Raw genomic sequence first — 17,851 nt, forward strand, 5'->3', positions numbered from 1 at the left:
AAGTTTGTGGGGAAACACGTACAGGTTCGTCCAATCGGTCGAATCGTCGCCTTCGAGCGCATGCTCGTGATCAGACATCCGGGTGCTGTATCGAATAGACCTTCTCTCTACTTCGAGCCCAAAATCGACTATCCACGGGCGTCAATTCCGCTTCGCCGAGACAGCAGAGCCGAAGAAGGGTCTTACGAACCTAAAACGAAAAAGGGACTGAGAGCGACGCTCTTTTGACGACACACAGATCGAAGAATCCTTCTGTATCTCAGCCACATCGCCGCCTCTCGCTCGAAAGTAAGCGCGACCTCGCGTCGACGTCGAACGCCCCCGAAAATGTGCGCCGACACGTCGCGTTTTCGCCTCTCCGCGACGCGATCCTCCTCCCCTCCAGTCAAAAAAACCGGACGCGCAATTTCGACGCGTGTTCGACAGCGACGTCGATGTTTTTTCGACGACGCGCGTCGCTCTATCGCTCATTCGTCGTTCGCCGCTGTAATTGTTTACGAAAAAAAAGCCAAACGGCAGCGGCGGCGATTCGAAAATTTCGTTCCCATAGCCGAAACGCGTTGCCGGGAGCCGACGCGTCGTTCGCACGCGCACACGCACACACGCGCACGTATTCGCGTTCCTCGCTCGCTCGGCGTTTTGACTCAAAATCTCGTTTCTCCCGTTCACCCCATCGCCCGCGCTCGCGCGTCACACCTCTTCTTCGACGTAGAGTCTTTCCGGTTCGCGAACGCAACGGACAGGAGGGAGGATACTGACGCCTTTTTCTCTCTCTTTAGTTTCTCTTTAGTTTCCCTTTCGTCATCGCTTCGAATATCGAATGGATTTCTCGCCGCGCAGCTGTTCAACGCTGGTGCGTCGATCGTTATGTAGGCGTTCGTTTCTCGTCGAACGCGAGACTCCTTTATCTAGGGAAATCAGCCGATATTGATCACGTTCGTCGACGACGATCTTCCCGTCGACGCGAATTGCGTCGACATTTGGGTCGTGTTTCGCGGAGCCAGCGAACGGCACGAAGTGACGGCGACGCGTATCAACGCTTCTACGGTCAAGGCGATTATACCGCGTAAGAATTTAGTTTGAAAAAGAAGGTATCAAATTTCGAATATTTTTTTTGAATTTTTTAGCTCATTCTGACGCGGAGAATGTTTCTCTTTCGATTTGCTATAAATCGTCGCTCGACGAGGATTTTTGCCTTATCGAATCTGGAACGTTTTGCTATTATTTCGACGCAACGCGATCGGTCGCCGAATTTCTCTTTCGCAGCGTTTCCGTTCTGAGTTCGCTCGATCCGCTTGGAAACGTCGATTTGTCGAATTTCGCGCTTTCGGCCGAAGCCAAGGATCAATTCGACGCGAAATTATCGGAATCGTTTGGCACCGTTTTGAAGGATCAGATCGATTGGTCGCTTCTGGGTCCCGACGAAGACGACGAAACGCCGCGCGAAACGCTCCTCCATTTTGCCGCTCGACTTGGACTTTGTCATTTTGCCGAGACGCTCATGACGTTGCCGGGAGCGCAGTCGGCTTTGGAGATACGGAATCGATGCGGAGAATTGCCACGCGACGTTGCTAGCGAAGAAATCCTAGACATTTTTAACAGGTAAATTTGCTTGTCTCTTTGAACCACAGGAGGTTGTGTAAGGGATTTTGAATAGACTCATGGGTCAAAGATCAAAGTGGGCTTATAAGGCAATGAGAAAAGGGTCGTACAGAGGCAAGCAAAGACTGTCGACAGTAGGAGGTATAAAGATATAGTAATAATGTAATAGAATTTCAGATGTGGGCTTTTTTTAGACGAGGAGGCCCTCAGTCCTTTGGAGAATTCCCTTTCTCTTGGTTCACCCGCAGGTAGCGTCATAATGAGACAACGTCGCAGCTCGTCGAAAAGCGCGACGCGTCATTCCATGGCAATCGGCGAGAAAATTGAGACTTTGCGAGATAGCGTCTTCGCCGTGGAAGACGGCGAAGTCGTTTTGGATTTGAAACCGAGAAAGAAGCATCACTCGATTCCATTGGAAGAGACGCGAGACACGGAGCGACGATCGCGCTCTGCTCTCCCTCAGTTGGATAACACCGTATCGAGTCTCGGTAAGAAAGCCGTTTAATATGTTTAAGAACACTCCTTTAACATTTTATCTCGCATTCAGAGGATACCATGCTAAAGTTGCGGAAAATGAGTCAGGACTTGCAAGTTCTGAAGGAAAAGAATAAGCAAATACTCAAGGTATAAGACGAATCTATTAGTGGTCATACATAGTCTTATTTTTCTCCTTGTAGAATTCCGAGTTGTCGTCGATGGCAGCTCTAAGCGCTTCCTGTCCTTCTCTCCTGGACGACGATTGCGACGAATTGTCAAAGAAAACTCGAATGCCCATGTCACCTCTGTCCGCTGCGACGTCGGGCGGCTCGATTCCGGATCTCCAAGCCGTAATAAGCAACGCGAACGAAGAATCGAAGAAGGATCGCCAACCGCTCGTCGATCTTCCCCTTCGTCCGGCTCACGGAAGTGATTCCGAAGACGACGCCGCTTCGATCGCTTCCGTAGCGACGAGCACCAACTCGGACGCTTCCCCAACGGAAAGGGACAGGGACGTCGCCGTCACCATGGAAACTCTTCTCCAACGAGTCGCGACGAATTTGGACGAATCGATCGACGACGTCGTACGTGACGTCATGGAAGAAATTTTGAATCGCGTCGCGTGCACGCGTTCGACGGGAAGTCGCACGTTCCGATTCAGTCAGTCGTCGATTAACGAACACGACGCCGGCGTATTGCTCAGCGTCGATAGTCCAAATTTCGAGAACGTATCGACGCCGAAAACTCCTCTTCAGGACGTCACGAAAAGCATCAGGTCGGCATCTGCGCCGGAAAATTGCATCCGGGCTGCGAACAAGGGCGTCGTACGGCATCACTCGCGCGCCCGAAGCGTCGGCGAAGCAATCAAATTGGATCAGTTGATCGAAGCGGAGAACGAAATCGATACTCAGTCTTTAGACGATGTAATTACGTCACCGCGACGTCATAGTCTGGACAGCCACGGCGGGGGCGGCGGCGGCGGAGACGGCGCGGCCGCAGCGGGAAGCGTGACGGAGATATCTTCGGTGACGTTGGACTTCGACGTCGACGAAGATGACGGAAGACGAGAGAAAGCGAGAGTGAGTGTCACGTTTCAAGAGCCCGCCGCCACGCATCCGCATTCCGAATCTGAACAAGACGGTTGGCGCGACAAGCGAATCACGATGCCGCCGCAGTTTTTCTACGATAAAACCGTCGAGGGAGCGTTTCTCGACGACATTCGACATCCGGAAGAGGAGGAGGACGAAGAGGAGGAGGAGAGAGGCGACGACGTGCCGCCGGTTCCGGAATGGCGGCCGAGAGCGACGAGAGTGTCTGCGACGACGTTGGATTATAAGGCGACTCCTCCGTTTGCCACGCGAGCAATGAGGAAGATTAGCGAGGAGGAAATGGGGATTAGTAAATCGAGTTCGACTCCTAATGTGGCGGCGTCGCTTCGGTCTCAAAGAGGGACTTCTCCGGAAGGCGAGACTTACAATGTTAGAGAAACGCTTTTTGATTCGTTTGGGTTTAGAAATCTTTCGGAGGGAGAGACAGCGCGCGTTTCGGGATCACGGAATTCGGAGGAGCGAGACGGTCAAGACGTAAGATTACACTAAAAAGAGACTAGGTTTGCTAACGTCTAAAAATGCTAAGTGAAAATTTTGGAAGACCCTTGTCGCTACATGAAAAACCAATTGTACCTGTTATTTCCGAGTGAGTAATAATCTAATTGCTAATTGTTAAATCTAATTGGGTAGTGTATTATATTATTCTGCTGTCAATGCGATTAATTAATTAAAAAATTATTTTTCGCTGTTTTTAGGGATAAAGTTTCTACGAGTGACGGGGAATTTTGCGTAAATCCCAAAACAGCAACGACTGCTGTTGCTATGCCACCCATTAGTGATTCAACAACACAGAGTGTAAGAAAAATGTCAATATCAATACGTTTGTGCCAGAGGCTCAGCGAGGAGTTTCTAGGTTATATTGAGGAAGACGGACTCTGCTGGCTCTGTTACCGGTTCTAAAAGAAGATTCACGTCCTTTCTGTCCAAGCGCAAAGTAGGAGATAGTCAATAAATCGTTACTATTCCAAATTCGGTTTGTTCAGGGTGGAGAGAAAACGAAATCCGTTCTGCAGCGAAAGGGAAGCAAGATGTCCGTAGAAACAGAAACGAAAGAGAAAAAGAAAGACAGCAAAAAGCATAAGAATCAAACTGTCAATGACGAAGAATCCAGCCTATTTCGAAGGGTAGCCATTTTTGATTGCATGCTAAGAAGATGTATTAGCAGGTTTGATTTTTAGTCAACGATCTCTGGTCCGAGGGACAGTGCAGGCTCGCCTGCGTCTGGACCGGCAAAGGGAAAGCAAAAGGTAATTGGACGTAGCCAATGCTGTGATTGCGTAATTTTTTTTGTTTTTAGCCTCTACATGTCTACAAGAGTTCCGCCTCAATGTAAATAAAAGGGTATGAATTATGAGGTTCTATGCATTTTCTTGTCACGTTGCAGTGCCACTCGGGTGATGGAAGTGAACGCTCAGCAGCAACAGCAACAACAACAGCATTCTCCTTCGTTAGCTGGTTCAAAACCATTCTCAAAGCAAGTTACTACCAATAAATTTTTTTCGTCGGCGAGTTGGTTTTTTTTTCAGGAGTCAGGGGTCCTTGGATACACTTGCTTCTGAAGAGGTGACCGGAAATGCGGAAGGATATGAATTGCAGCAGGCAAGTTCTCGCTGAAATTCAGTTTCGTCTGATGATCGTTTTCCCAGTTCGACGATCCAGGTTTGGATTTAGTTGTGGACGAAGAAAACTGGCAGATCACCGTCGACAAAAAGGTTAGAAATAATTGAAACGAATTCCCATTTTCTATGGGGGAAAATTGTCAATCAGATTTTGAAGAAACTCGGAAAGAAGGAAGTTGCTCGGCAAGAATTGATACACGGTGAGTGTAGAACTGCAGCTAGAATCGGGAGGTTTCAAAATCCCCATCTAGAATTAATTTTGACTGAAAGGAGATACCTACAAGCTGTCAAAGTCCTACGCTTGGTCTGTTAGACATTACAGAGTCTTACCAATAGAATCGCTAATACTGATTCATCATCAGATGTTTGGTAAGGGTATGATAGCGGAAGTTGGGCTTTCGGTTGAAGCCGTTGATGAAATGATGCCCAAAGTGAACATCATAGAAGAGCTGAGCTGTGAGAAAAAGAAAGAGTATTAGTTGCATTGACCACTGACTCTTATTGTAATTTGTAGCATGCTTCTGTCAGCGGCTAAAGGCGTGTCAGAATGACGCCCAAGACGTTGTCATTTTTCACGTTGGATCCACTCTAGTTGCACAGGCAAGAGAGCGCAGGTTATTGGTTATTGAATCGGTAGTGATTTCTATTTTAGTTCTGCGGTGAAAGCGGAAAAATGATGGAGGACGCCTATAGCTTCTTTTGTAGTCGCCATCTGGAGGCGATCGAAAAGTACAAGGAACTTCTGAGAGCGAATAAACATTTTAGGCATTTTGTTGAAGTACGAGACGAATCCCATTGGCGACGTGTGAAATTCTAAATATTTTCCCGCAGAAAACTAAGCACGATCGTCGCTGTCGACGATTGGACGTTCCCGAGCATCTCCTCCTGATATCTCAACGCCTTTCGAAGTATAACTCTCTGCTGAACTCGCTTGTGAAGCAGACGAAGGATAGGGGCGAGTTGAAGATCACGCAGGAGGCGTACGACGGCGTGAAGCGAATTTCCTACAGCGTGGATCAAGCCATTGAAGATCGAAAAGGAGAGCTGAGATTGAGCGCCATACAGAGTCGTCTGGAGATACGAATTCATTCGCGAATAGTGAAAAGCATGGCAAAGAAGCTAAAAGTAAGAACAGAATTGAATTATATAAATAAACGAACCTAATTATTTAATTTTTTGCAGCGATTGAACTTGCAGAGGAACGGGAATAAATTAGTGTACGAAAACTCAGATGTGATATGGAGGGGATCCGGCGGAAAGGAGCAGGACGTGATCGTCCTTCTTACGTCACGGCTTCTCGTTTTTCTTGTGGAGAAAGACAATGAGAAGTACAACATAGCCACGCTGCAGGACATCAGCCCGCCCGTCATTCAGCTTAAGCGTCTCATGTCGAGATCTGTAGCAACTGGTATGCACGATAGAAATATATCTGAGCCTTTCTTATATAATACTACTTTGTTTTTTCTTTGATTATTGCAGATAGTAAAGCAATGTATCTGATTACAACCGGAAAGAGCCCGGAGATGTATACGGTTGTGCTGAAAACGAAGAAGGAACGTGAACGATTTAATGCTATTCTAGTACCCGCTATTGAAGAAAGCAAGAAGAGCGGTGCGTCATGACTTGCAGCGCTAATTAGGAGTAATCGCCGTGGTTTAGATGAAGTGGATGGGCTGGAGTCGAGCGATTCTGAGGACGAACGAAAGACGTTAGCCGACGATACGAAGTCACTTGGATCCATCGCTTCTCTCGCTTCTCCGCCTCCAACTTACGATGAAACCGTGGCAACGAGTGACGACGAGGGAAAGGGAGGGAGTAGCGGCGGGATTGTTATTTCAGACGAGAAGCGGCAGATGTTGGAGGATCTTCAGTGTCAGCTGAAGGCGAGAGATGTCGAGATGGAATCGATTATGAAAGCAAAAATGAAAATTCGAGGAGAAATGAGAGTAAGGGGAAAGAAGAGAGTCAATAGCGATAGTTGATTGCGTTTCTGTCTAGGCTGTTTTGGTAGATAGTGGCTATAGCCTATTCACAGACCAATCAGAGTAAGTCAAACGAAATGTGAAATTGATCTCATAGACGTGAATTTTTTTCAGAGAGTCCTTGTTATCATCAGTTAGACAAGGTTAGTAAATTCAAAGATGATAGCTTTCTAATATCCTTGGCACATTCGTCATCGCTTTCTCGTTTTAGTGAATCATCTTTTTGAATCTCGACTCGGCTCTCTGATGACGTCAACCGAAGTTCCTCCGTCTCCCGTCACAGTAACACCCGGTCCACCGTCTCAATTCCACTTTAGCAGTGACTTGAAAGCGACCCCCTCGACGCCTAGCAACAACGCTCAAGACGCTCTCCGCCAGCGCGCACGATCCTTCGTGGGACCGAAAAGTTCGTCAGCGGAACCGGACATAAAACACGCCGGCAGCGGTATGAAAACGTCGTCGACTTCGAAAGTGGATCGTCGCCCCGATCTGCTTGATCTCCCGCGTCTCGTACGGGAGCGGTGGCGACCGGCGAGTCACGGAAGTGGCGATAAGACGCCAGAAAAGTATCGGAAGAAAAGCGCGCCTCACAATGCCGCACCCGGTGTTACAAGAGGAAATTCGGTTCCATCTCCGTATCCGTCCTCCACAACGTTGTCGCATACTTCAAGCAGCGATACCATTGATCTGAGCGAAGGAAGAGAAGACGTAAGCGACGTTCATTCATACGTTCTAATTAATCAACGATTTTTGTTTTCTTTTACAAGGTAATGGGTGCCTTGTCGTTGCTGTCTCAAACGGTCGAAACGATATTGGTAAGTAGTCTCGTCATAAAAATGTTGTTCTGGACCTTCATTCTTTACTAGACCAAATTCAGCGAACAGCAAACCGAAATAGAGCAGTAAGTCGCGCTGCCAAAAAAATACCTCAACTCATCTCTTTCCTAGACTTCGTAATGTGATGTTAGCGCAGCAAGGCGCAGATGCTGACATCAGACGACTCCTGCTAAATAGTTTTCCTCCTCCCGCGGCCGAAGGCGGTGTGACCACTTCCCAGTCGGATCCGTCAATACCCATACAGCGGACGCCGTCAGCTACGTCTACGAAGAGCGAATCGCCGTTCGGCTCGCCGCGTCCGTCGCCACGATCCATGAGTCCCGGCATTGACATTTTGCAGGCGAAAAAGAAGAGCAAGATGGGGAAGCGAGCGTTGCCCGCTGAAAATTGATAAGGTTAGATCACATATTTTTAGTTTCCGCCTTCTCGTGTGTATAGTAGCGTGTACGATTTGATTGATTTATTGATGCCCAATTGATTAGTCAGTCGTCCTAACGTTTGTAGTGTTAGTCAGGTTAGCTGTCTGCTCTATTAAAAAAGACATAGAAATGCCGACGAAGACTATGTACGGTTCACAAACTACACTATGAACTGTATGTGTAGCTAATGAACGGGTTTTTTTTCTAAAACTTCACAGTTCCTCGTGAAGATCAAGATCAAGATCTTCATGATCTTCATCATCTGGAAATGTGTTTTCGAATTCACTCTGGTCGATTAGATTATCCTGATTTGCATCCATTTCGTCTAGCAAAGCGTCAGCTTCTGATTCGCTCATAGACTTGTAGTCCTTTGCAGAACGTCATAAAAGGCTGCCACGTGGGGGGGGGGGGGGGGGGGTAGAGTTCTTACCATAAAACGATCCCTGAACTTATTTCGCGTGAGTTTTTTCCCGCCGGTAAGCAGCGCCCAACGCGACCTAGAAAAATTAAGGAAGAAACTCTTAGTAGAAGAGGGATCCCTAGCACTTACATCTGTAATAAATTGTAGTTGTCTAGAGTTGTGTAGCTGGCTTCTTTGCCCTCGCATTCGGCATCATTAAATTCCGTCATTAAACTCCACCAAATATTGATAGCTACATTGCGATTTCCACCGGACTTCACCTGGTGAAACCACCTAAAAAAGCGTTTCTGTAAGCCGTCACTCTCACGCAACAACGAACCGGAACGGAATATAGACGCAGTCTCCTGGAAGCAGATGGACAACGTCCCATGGCACTTTTCCCAATCCAGGATACGTCACCATGTCCACGCTATCGACATCGACTCTACTGTAGCTCCCGTTTACGTCATCAATATCGACCAAGTCGTGATGGATCTTGTCTATGAGAATAAAGTCCTTCGTCCCGTCATAGAGGCAATTGATGTTTTCAACGTAGTCAAAGTGAAGGACACTGTTCGTGCCGCCACTGCTGAACCACAGAACGGCATCAGTCAGTCTCTCAGTGTATCCCCCGCAGGACAACACAGGTAGCAATTCCACGTCCTCTACAAAGACATTATTGTGTTACTTCTGTGTATATGTAGATATCTGGACTATCGGACTTCTCATTGGCTGTGGTATCGTAGCCACCATATAGACGTCCTCGTCTCTGTACTGATTGATAAATTGAGCCAAAGGAATCGTGTCCAATCTTTTACTTCTGTTCTCCTTTTTGCCCTCTTCGACGTCCACATACAAATACCCGTATTCCGATCTGAAAAACACAGGGGCTAGCACGCCAGGTTGCTGCATGGGACGAAATACGCACTTGAGAAAGGCGTCGCTCCACTTTCGGAAGATCCTCGTCGACTTCACTGCTTTTCTGAAGACGACCGGTCGCGACTTGGAGACGTAGTCGTCATAGAACCGTCTAGAAGAGGGCAAAACGTCGACTTCCTCGATGGACTGTTCGGGAGGACGATGAGAGCCGAGCGGCTGCAGGTGGCCATCTGGAAACCCGTCCGCAGTCACTGCTGCGACGAACAGAAAGACTAAGAAGGCGATATCTATCTGGCAGAGATTTCTACCGAACCAGACACTGGCCATCATAAAGCCCGGACGGCCACGTGCATTTGCACGCTTTGCGAAGGAATTGCGTTCTGTCGCCGTTTCTGCGTCCAATTCGTCGCTGCGCGTCTTTGAAGTTTAGTGAAGGTGAGTTGGAGAGATGTCTTTTGTCTTTTCCAATCGGTTTGGCCGATTTTTGGCGATGAATCGCCTTTTACTCCGTCATTTTACCTCGCGCTCTATTCGAGACTTCTTTTTGTGGGTTATCGCAGTCATTTTCAATCGATTCGCTACTCCCTAGTCTTTTTTCGAACGCGCTATGGCTTTTTTGTGGCGTTTCCTTACTCATTGGTCAGTTCGAGATATTTCGGTAGGAACGGTTTTATATTTTGCAAGAATAATACAAATTTTTTGGCTATCAGTGACGTCATATCGGGTAAAATTTTATCCATAATTGGCATTTGTTTTTTATGTAGGTCATAAGGGAGTTGTTGGGCAGACAATGTAAGTGAAAATATTGAAAAATCAACATTTAACTTATTGATTTATATGTATTCCTTTTTAGTTTTCCTTTGTGAGAAAAGGGGAGGGAATGCAGAAAAAAGGAGAAGGAAACTATACTCCAACATCTTTGAAGGTAGCAAGGTGCCATTTAGTGCCAAGAGTATCAATACATTTTCACGATGTGGCTCACAGATTTCGGTTCTTGAGGGACAGTTTAAAACGTCAGATACTGTCAGGTATGCTTCTCTTTTTAATTGCCTTTTTGCTTTGCAGGCTCGATATGGTCATTCACCTCTAGGCCCCGAGGTGACTAAATAAAACTGGCCCAACTCTTGAGCCAGAGAGGTTAAAAGTGGCTTGAACGCAGGGGAGCCCAACCCCTACTCCAGTGGCACGAGTGATAAACTGCCACCCCACTTGGGCAAGACGCGGTGGGTACAATAGCGGTCCCCCTGGAATCAGGCCGGTAGCACTCACATCCGAGCGCTGCCGGTCCCAGGCGTCCGAGCCGGGAGACTAAACAGGCTCTAACTCCGACGGGGGAGTAGTGAGGTTGACCCCCACCCAACCGAAGCCTGTGCGGACCCCTGCGGTCCGTGCAGGTGGACAGCACAAGAACGGACACCCATGCGCAAATTTTTTCAGAGTTTCCGGTTTACTTCCGGGTTTATTTAATAAAATATTTACGTCTACGCTGCTATTGCCTGTATGCGACGCGTTTATTTTTCTGCACTCACGAGACCTTTCAGAGAAGGCCCCGGAGCAGTTTCAAATCTATGCAAGGGTCATGCTCAGGACCCAAGTAACGTGCGTGCAACTATTACTACTACAATATTCCACAGTCTACTGCTCTTGACAGCTGCTACATTTCTGCGTAGCAGACACTCAGCTGCCATGGCTCTTTGTCTAATTCCGGCATTTTTACGGCAACGTCTTCTTCGGTGGCATTCTGAACTCCTGCCCGACCTCTTTCGTTAGCAAGAAGAATGCTGTTTACTGTTGACTGGGGGCCCGTCACCTGTCACAACATCAAATGCTAACAAGGAGAATTTCAACAGGAAATTTTACCTTTAAATTCTCGGTGCACCAAATTTCCGCCTTCCTCTCCTCCACGCACGCAAGAAAGCCGTCTAAAAGTCTTTGAAGCTTCACTGCCTCAGTATCGTACCCAAAAAGATACAACATTCGCAGCAAAGAACTCACATCCCCTAAGAAAAAGAAATGAAAAAATTTAACATCCTTTCAAAACCGTTGCCTACGTTTCTTCGTATCCACTCCACGAACTATCTCTCCCAAGACGTTCAACAGCGCAATGTCCTCGTAAGGACTTCCCTCCTTGAGACGATACTTCTTCGACTTCGCCTTCCTTTGACTCTTCCTCGACCTCCTGTGGTGAAAGGTCCGTCGTACAAAACTAGGCGCTATGACGCTTACCCCGAGGTTTTAGTGGAGCCTGTGTTGACCGATGCTCCTGTCACACTGCTAGTGTCCGAGTATAGATCAGATTCTCTTCCCACGACGAAATCGTCTTCTCCGTCTTCGCTGCGCTTCAATTTTTCGTCGCGGACGACTTGCAGTCTCGTCGCGTGCCGCACGAAGTCGTCTTGCAACGACGACAAGTCAGTCAAGTGACTATTGCACGCTAGAAAAAGGTATATACTCTCCAATGAGTTTGTGTATTAAAACTGTGGCGTACCTTCAACCAAAGTAGGCCGAAAGTTTGTCTCCAGCAAATCAAGCCTGTTATACTTATAAATCTAAAAACGGCAATAAGATGAAAGGGACTATCAAGCTAAAACTTTCATACCAATCTCATTGCTTCATCCCAAAGAGCCCCCTCAATCAAAGCGGCCGTAGCTTCTTCGTAATCCTACAATACTTCACTCAGAAATCACCTGGGAAATACGAATCCCTTACCTCCGCGTATTCTTCTAGAAGGTGCGCTGCTTCTGCGTGTCTACGGTGATTCCTGAGATAACCTGGAGAAGACAATCTAGGTCTTCTTTTCTGTCGATTTTATTTTCCTACCGGACAAATTTTTCGCGATTTCAACTGTTTCGAGTTTGGAACACTGAAGCCGGGCGGTCAGACAAAAGCAATGCCTCCATGCTCCGGCCTTTTGAAATGCGGCCAAAGCCTCTCGAAGATGCTCGTATCTCGTCAAAACTAAAATCAGTGAACCGCCGTCGCTACAACGCAAACACGTTGAAGGAGATCGTTTACTCACCCAATCCAGCCTCGTCGTACTTTCGCTCGGTTTCCAAGTGAGCGCCGTATTCCAGCGCAATAGCCTACAACACCTATCAGTTCTCAACGCACCGATGAACTGCAATTGAACCAACCTTGGCTTCTTCTTTTCTTCCGTCGAACAAACGTAACGCTTCTGGATAGAGTCGACACTCTTTGACCAGCTCGAGGCATACGGAAAAACGCTCGGGACCTAGACGAAAGACTAGCGGTAAAAGGAGTAAACAGCGATCTCTTCGCTCACCGCACTCGCTGATGTGTTCTAACGCTTTTCGGTATCGTTTCAAGTGCCTGTCTATGCGATACTTGTCGTAGTTCGTCATTTTACGAAATTGATTCAAAAACGGTAGATATTCCTTTGGATCCTAAAGCAAACGAGCTGAAAACGACGTTCGCTGTTTGTACGTGGTCGTCGATCGAGCGCTCACCTTCTGAGATTTCTCCGCCACCATCAGGACCAAATTCAAGTCGTACGTTCCCAGAGCGACGTCGTAGAGTCGATTAACGTCGACGAGAACGACGAGGTACTTCATTGCTTCGTCGGCAGTCACTGGCCCGCAAGACTCGTCTGTCGCAAAAAAAAAAGAAAGACGAGCTATCCATGCGCTTATCAATCAAAGTGTTTGACAGGTGCCTGTCGTAGCCCAGCCCCCTATAGCCCACGTGCATGCGAATACCTCTTAGAGATTTGACTTTGAGCAGCGCTTCTTCCAGTTCTGGCCCCGACTTTTTGATGTGAGCAGTCAAAATAGACAAAACGTATCTGCATTTTTGTAATGGGTTTATTTCCTTACACAAGTCCTCGCTTGTTATCGGCTTACTTTTTGCCGTCCACTTTTTCCATAGCGTTGATTACAAGACGGCAAACGTCATTGACCTTGTCGCAACTGATCCGAGAACGTCCACTTCTAATTTAAAAAAAACGAGTGAAAGAAATTACATGACAATCTCACAACACCGTGACTCAACTCTTTCTTCTGCCATCCTGGGTACATTGCCTGAGTCACATCCTCAGCCCTAATAAGACAAATTTTGCAGACTTCGCGCTCGACGTCAAAAAGTTTCCTACTTAAGATCAGACAAAAATAGGCTGATAGAAGTCGGCGAGTCAAGCTGACTCACAAACACATCAACGTTCTTAGAGAACGACTAGACAAAAGAAACTGCAGACGCGCGAGACACTCAAAATTTTCAATTTTACTTCCGGGTTATGATCGTAGATCAAATTCATGTTAATCCTATGCTTCTTCATCATCTGAAACGCTTTCCCAAATTCCAAGCTAGTCAGAGAAAAATCCGCATTACACCACAAGCCCTTTGCTATCAATTTAAATTTACCTGTCTAAATATTTTCTGACGGCTGAAAGAACTAAAGGTCTCGGATGAATAGTCTCCAAGTTACCTCGAGGCATCTTTAGGAGAAAGGCCAGGGCCATTAATTAAATCTTCTGCTCTGAAGTTAAACGTACCTGAAAAACAAGTCGAGATCCGCACGGCTCCACTGTGACTATACGACTTCCTCGTTCAACGCGACGCACATTTTCGGACGACAGTTGATCTCCGCTGACCATTGACTCGATTTCTTGCAAAGAGAAAGAAGAATGAGCCCGCGCTTTTTTAGACCTCTTCGCCTATCGTCGTACCCTTCACGGTGCATTGGAGAGGCAGAAACGTGCATGTGTGTCTGTTCGTGGTGAGAAGTAGAAATTCGCTGTGAATAGCAAAGGACGTGCAGTCTCGCGCGATCTGAGACGAGATATTGACTCGAGCCCCCCTCTACAGCAAATTCGAGATCTCACTTCGTTTGACTCGATGTAGAACCGATGCCACTCCGAAAGTCCAACCGGAACTTCCTGAGAATACGAAATTAAAAACGACGACGACAATGGAGGCCTCTTCGTACTTCATTTTTAAATATGGCCGTTGCTATCTGCGAACAAGGGTGCGGAAATGCAATAGGGGTCCCAGAGCTGTTCTTCCAGGGACAAAAAACTCCGGAATCTCCTTCTAAAGGATACGCGTTGTGTCTAATAAAACGAGCGACTACGATTTGGAAAAAAAAACCTCCTGAATAGACGTCCACAGAGCCGTCAACGTATTCGACGAGTAGAGACGTTGTGTCCGCATTGGCATACATTTGAAGTGCCGGCAATCTCAAGGCAAAGCGCTTTCTAAATCCAAGACTCGTGTAGAGATAGAGATATTTGTTCTCGGGCTACTGTACCTCATTTGCGGTGCGAATTTTCCATCTTCTTTTGACAGCGCTATGATTTCAAATAGAAAATCGGCTCGATCGTCAGGCAGCCACGCCACCGCAAAGACAGTGGATTCCTTCCACCAGACGACGTGTCGTAGAGCCTCCACAATGCCAGCATCAAAATCAATTCTTAAACAAAAAACACGGAGAATGATTCTAGTTCACATACGAACCATTACGTTGTACTTTCGAGTGTCCGTTAGCTCAGCAGCACCATCTTTCTGCGAAAGCAGCGCAAGTCTGCCGTCGGACAGCAAGGCGAGAACGCTTCCCGACGGCCCAAAGGTTATCTGATTGATTGGCGTCGGCAATTTGACTGTCTGCGCGGCGATCGGAGGAGGGACAACTCGATATTTGAAAGGAGTCAGAAGCAGTTGAGCTGAACAGAAGAACGCGGAGGAGATAATTGCAAGGGCCATACAAAAGTGGATACGCACCTCCGTCGATGACGGCAACTGTGCACGAATTTGTCGCCGCTATTCCTCCACTTTGATTCGTCGTCCACGAAAATTCGTAGCAAAAAAGTCCCCCGTCTAAAAGGAGATGTCGCGGCGACGTGCCAAATCGTCTCGCTCTTCCTCTCGATACCTGAAGTCATTACGTGCAGGCGATACGGTATTTCGGGATCCCACAAAAGAAACGCGACCGAGGAACGAAAATATCGCTTTTCCTGCTTCAAGTACCAATGATAGTTATTCGAATGCCACAACTGAACTAAAAAGTAGACAACCATTACGTGCGCACAGTGCAGTCCCAGCCTACTCACTATACGATTTCGAAACGGAAGAAGAAGAATCATTATCATCATCAGAAGGAAATTCTTCAAGCAATAGTGCCAACACCGACGAAGAATTGTTCCACTGCACTTCCCTCACCTATAAGCTAAGCTCAAAGCGTTCGGCCTCCCTAGATGGACTCTCTACCTTGACTTGACGCTTGCCAAACGGCAGTGAGAACTCGCCGTGTTTCAAGCCGTTTCTCTCGAAGAAGACGACGTCGTGTCGATGAGGCTTGCGTTGGGTCGAAGCAATGAGACTTCCAGACGGTCTGAATAGAAAGAGAAAAAAAAATAAATCCCCCCTCTCAATCATTTACAAAAACGCTCCGCACCTCCAGTTCAATGCCTGCTCCAATCCGCTCACATCCTCGCTCGTCGACTGGAGAATTCCGTCTCTGTTCCAAACGCGAAGTTTTCTAGCTCCTAGAAAAAAAAGTTTCAGTTTGAGTGATGAGACGAGTGTCTTTGTACCCGTATCAGGAGAAAGAGCGCTGCACACAAAGTACTGACCGTCTCCTCTCCAGCTAACGCGCGGAACGCCGTCATCCCACGAAAAAGCAGGAGAAACGCCCTGTTAAACACGCTCAAACATAGGCAAATCAAAAATTTGAGCTGATCGACCTCGGGCGTAGGATTAAGCCTCTTCGGTTTGCCATCACTTCCATGAAACTGCGTCTCTTTACTGCCCCAGCCCACGGCAACAAATGAATCTAGCAGTATTCATCATTAGTTTTGCACTCAAGTTTTTTTGCCTTGCCTTGTCCGAAATCCTTCCCGTGAATAGGTGTCTCTGTTAGCAGATCAAAGTCTTTGGTCATTAGCAGAACGGACATGTTTCCTGCAGGCGAGACATTCCAAAAAGGGTTAATTTTTTTCTCCTCCCCATCATACCAGTGACAAATGCCACCAATTCCTGATCAGGACTCCACGCCATTGTACGAATCCCCGAGTCAACGCACCCCACACACTCAAACTAAATCATTAGAAAAGTATGAGAAAAACTAAATTGTCTTGCGTTCGTTCCCTTGCCTCTTTGGAAGAGCAATGACACAATAGCACGTCTCCAGATTTCGATGCCAAGCAGACGGCATCGTGCTCCAAGACGAATTCGATGCCCACGATCGTCGCGTCTGCGTGTCCCGCGTCGGATAGAGACGTTTCGAAGAGAATCTACGCAATGGGTGGGTCGCTTGCACGTAAGGCGAGAGTGAGAGCCCCCCCTGCGAACCTCTTCTAGGTGATCGCCGTTTATTGCGACGAGAGAGCCGCGCACGACTGCATAAATAGTGTAGGATTTTCCTCTCGACTCCACGCAAAAGCAGGCAGGATTCGACAATCCTTCCTTAGGCTTGCACGAGGACAGACGAAGTAGAGCAAGGTTCTGCATACCTAACACCCGGGATACCTGCACATTAACTAGATAGTTGGCCGATGACGTTTGAGAGCCCCTCCCACCAGGGCGCGCGCCCGGGGAATTAGTCAGTGACGTCACCTAACGTCATCGAGATTGCGTAGACGAGCCCAACGGGAAGGATATGAAGACACTTGCCCTCAAAAGGAGGCGTTCCCAAAATTTTTTGAAAAGGAACTGTCGAACCTTCGTTTATTCGACGAAAACGGCGGTGTAATTAAATTAATCGTTTCCGGTGGGCGGCGAAAATTTTTCCATGTACTGTTGCTATGCAGAAAACGCGATTTTGAAGATGGCAATTGTATTATCGAGCGAGTGACCTACACGCCGTAGCGTCGAAGTCATTAAGGACAAAACCCCGTTTTTTTGGCATATAGTAAGGGGGTATTACTCTCTGGAAATGGAAATACCGATTAATGACACGAGTATCAGTACCGAACGCGAGCAGTCTTGATCAGTGGTAATACTGACGCTGCTCCGAATCCGTACCGATAGACAGTGGAAAGAGTGCAGGCGTCTCTGGCTGTCCGCGTGCAATCGCTACGATTCTCGCGCGCAGCAACAGAGTCTGTCGATCGAGAGAAATGTGTTATGGGTGCGAATGTCTCGCACGACGGGCCCATCTCTCGCGTCGTACGATCACGTATCTTCGACGATCGAGAGAAATGTGTTATGGGTGCGAATGTCTTCCACGACGGGCGGATCTCTCGCGTCGTACGATCACGTATCTTCGACGATCGAGAGAAATGTGTTATGGGTGCGAATGTCTCGCACGACGGGCGCACCTCCGGATCGTACGATCACGTATCTTCGACGATCGAGAGAAATGTGTTATGGGTGCGAATGTCTCACACGACGGGCGCCATCTCTCGCGTCGTACGATCACGTATCTTCGACGATCGAGAGAAATGTGTTATGGGTGCGAATGTCTCGAAGGACGTGCATAAGGATGCACGGCCTCTCGTCAATTAGAGAGGAATAAAGTAGGCTCTAGTGTCTTTCGAATCGCCTCACTGTACCCGAACGTCACGAAAAGTGCGAAT

At 47.5% G+C, this 17,851-nt stretch overlaps 3 protein-coding genes and 1 long non-coding RNA gene across 9 annotated transcripts; 2 read left to right on the forward strand and 2 right to left on the reverse strand.

Moving 5' to 3' along the window:
* Positions 1-64: 64 nt before the first annotated feature.
* LOC136192312 (rho guanine nucleotide exchange factor 28-like) lies at positions 65-8,178 on the forward strand. Of its 3 annotated transcripts, none has more exons than XM_065980847.1 (33): positions 65-288; positions 780-853; positions 913-1,066; positions 1,128-1,602; positions 1,658-1,743; positions 1,797-2,090; positions 2,150-2,226; positions 2,280-3,543; positions 3,593-3,662; positions 3,715-3,774; positions 3,884-3,983; positions 4,042-4,122; positions 4,172-4,312; positions 4,367-4,435; positions 4,486-4,517; positions 4,573-4,662; positions 4,715-4,787; positions 4,835-4,900; positions 4,956-5,007; positions 5,059-5,111; positions 5,170-5,263; positions 5,322-5,407; positions 5,460-5,585; positions 5,639-5,932; positions 5,990-6,215; positions 6,287-6,418; positions 6,467-6,753; positions 6,806-6,852; positions 6,904-6,932; positions 7,001-7,497; positions 7,557-7,604; positions 7,656-7,690; positions 7,737-8,178. In XM_065980847.1, the coding sequence occupies exons 2-33, from the start codon at positions 821-823 to the stop codon at positions 8,014-8,016; spliced, it is 5,451 nt and encodes a 1,816-aa protein (XP_065836919.1). In that variant the 5' UTR covers positions 65-288; positions 780-820; the 3' UTR covers positions 8,017-8,178. The 3 variants fall into 3 exon arrangements, with proteins under 3 accessions (XP_065836919.1, XP_065836921.1, XP_065836920.1); XM_065980848.1 differs by lacking the exon at positions 65-288 and adding an exon at positions 603-722; XM_065980849.1 differs by lacking the exon at positions 3,715-3,774.
* On the reverse strand, positions 8,055-9,652 carry LOC136192318 (bifunctional peptidase and arginyl-hydroxylase JMJD5-like). The gene is made up of 6 exons (XM_065980859.1): positions 9,373-9,652; positions 9,167-9,318; positions 8,785-9,109; positions 8,595-8,738; positions 8,475-8,541; positions 8,055-8,412 (listed from the first exon to the last, which is right to left on the reverse strand). The coding sequence occupies exons 1-6, from the start codon at positions 9,648-9,650 to the stop codon at positions 8,257-8,259; spliced, it is 1,122 nt and encodes a 373-aa protein (XP_065836931.1). The 5' UTR covers positions 9,651-9,652; the 3' UTR covers positions 8,055-8,256.
* LOC136192321 (uncharacterized) lies at positions 8,480-10,928 on the forward strand. Of its 3 annotated transcripts, none has more exons than XR_010671125.1 (3): positions 8,480-10,115; positions 10,177-10,256; positions 10,308-10,928. It is a non-coding gene; the product is annotated as an uncharacterized lncRNA (long non-coding RNA). The 3 variants fall into 3 exon arrangements; XR_010671126.1 differs by having other exon boundaries at positions 10,177-10,248; XR_010671124.1 differs by having other exon boundaries at positions 8,480-9,758; positions 10,088-10,115; positions 10,177-10,928.
* On the reverse strand, positions 10,821-16,790 carry LOC136192313 (elongator complex protein 1-like). Of its 2 annotated transcripts, none has more exons than XM_065980851.1 (36): positions 16,626-16,790; positions 16,427-16,567; positions 16,289-16,370; positions 16,155-16,235; positions 16,019-16,107; positions 15,869-15,968; positions 15,730-15,820; positions 15,543-15,666; positions 15,386-15,494; positions 15,208-15,333; positions 15,057-15,152; positions 14,806-14,998; positions 14,587-14,748; positions 14,427-14,533; positions 14,266-14,366; positions 14,162-14,215; positions 14,006-14,108; positions 13,832-13,944; positions 13,701-13,774; positions 13,564-13,642; positions 13,432-13,511; positions 13,332-13,379; positions 13,184-13,270; positions 13,040-13,125; positions 12,791-12,930; positions 12,607-12,727; positions 12,458-12,555; positions 12,343-12,406; positions 12,144-12,281; positions 12,033-12,094; positions 11,923-11,985; positions 11,812-11,872; positions 11,550-11,757; positions 11,375-11,502; positions 11,184-11,323; positions 10,821-11,133 (listed from the first exon to the last, which is right to left on the reverse strand). In XM_065980851.1, exons 1-36 carry the CDS (start codon positions 16,782-16,784, stop codon positions 10,978-10,980), a joined length of 3,864 nt encoding a protein of 1,287 aa, XP_065836923.1. In that variant the 5' UTR covers positions 16,785-16,790; the 3' UTR covers positions 10,821-10,977. The 2 variants fall into 2 exon arrangements, with proteins under 2 accessions (XP_065836923.1, XP_065836922.1); XM_065980850.1 differs by having other exon boundaries at positions 14,266-14,369.
* Positions 16,791-17,851: the final 1,061 nt, after the last annotated feature.

This window comes from Oscarella lobularis, chromosome 10 (genome assembly GCF_947507565.1).
Source record: "Oscarella lobularis chromosome 10, ooOscLobu1.1, whole genome shotgun sequence".
Taxonomy (NCBI): Eukaryota; Metazoa; Porifera; class Homoscleromorpha; order Homosclerophorida; family Oscarellidae; genus Oscarella; species Oscarella lobularis.

Excerpts from the sequence above, each read along its gene's own strand:
- LOC136192312 (XM_065980847.1), top strand. The coding sequence starts at position 821 with ATGGATTTCTCGCCGCGCAGCTGTTCAACGCTG. Across the intron at positions 2,091-2,149 it reads TAACACCGTATCGAGTCTCG|AGGATACCATGCTAAAGTTG; the intron begins GTAAGAAAGCCG and ends TCTCGCATTCAG. Across the intron at positions 3,544-3,592 it reads AAGAGGGACTTCTCCGGAAG|AAATCTTTCGGAGGGAGAGA; the intron begins GCGAGACTTACA and ends GTTTGGGTTTAG.
- LOC136192318 (XM_065980859.1), bottom strand. The coding sequence starts at position 9,650 with ATGGCCAGTGTCTGGTTCGGTAGAAATCTCTGCCAGATAGATATCGCC. Across the intron at positions 9,110-9,166 it reads GATACCACAGCCAATGAGAA|AGGACGTGGAATTGCTACCT; the intron begins GTCCGATAGTCC and ends ATGTCTTTGTAG. Across the intron at positions 8,739-8,784 it reads TGCGTCTATATTCCGTTCCG|GTGGTTTCACCAGGTGAAGT; the intron begins GTTCGTTGTTGC and ends ACGCTTTTTTAG.
- LOC136192313 (XM_065980850.1), bottom strand. The coding sequence starts at position 16,784 with ATGCAGAACCTTGCTCTACTTCGTCTGTCCTCGTGCAAGCCTAAGGAA. Across the intron at positions 14,534-14,586 it reads AAATTCGCACCGCAAATGAG|AAAGCGCTTTGCCTTGAGAT; the intron begins GTACAGTAGCCC and ends TCTTGGATTTAG. Across the intron at positions 14,370-14,426 it reads TGTGGACGTCTATTCAGGAG|AAGGAGATTCCGGAGTTTTT; the intron begins GTTTTTTTTTCC and ends CGTATCCTTTAG.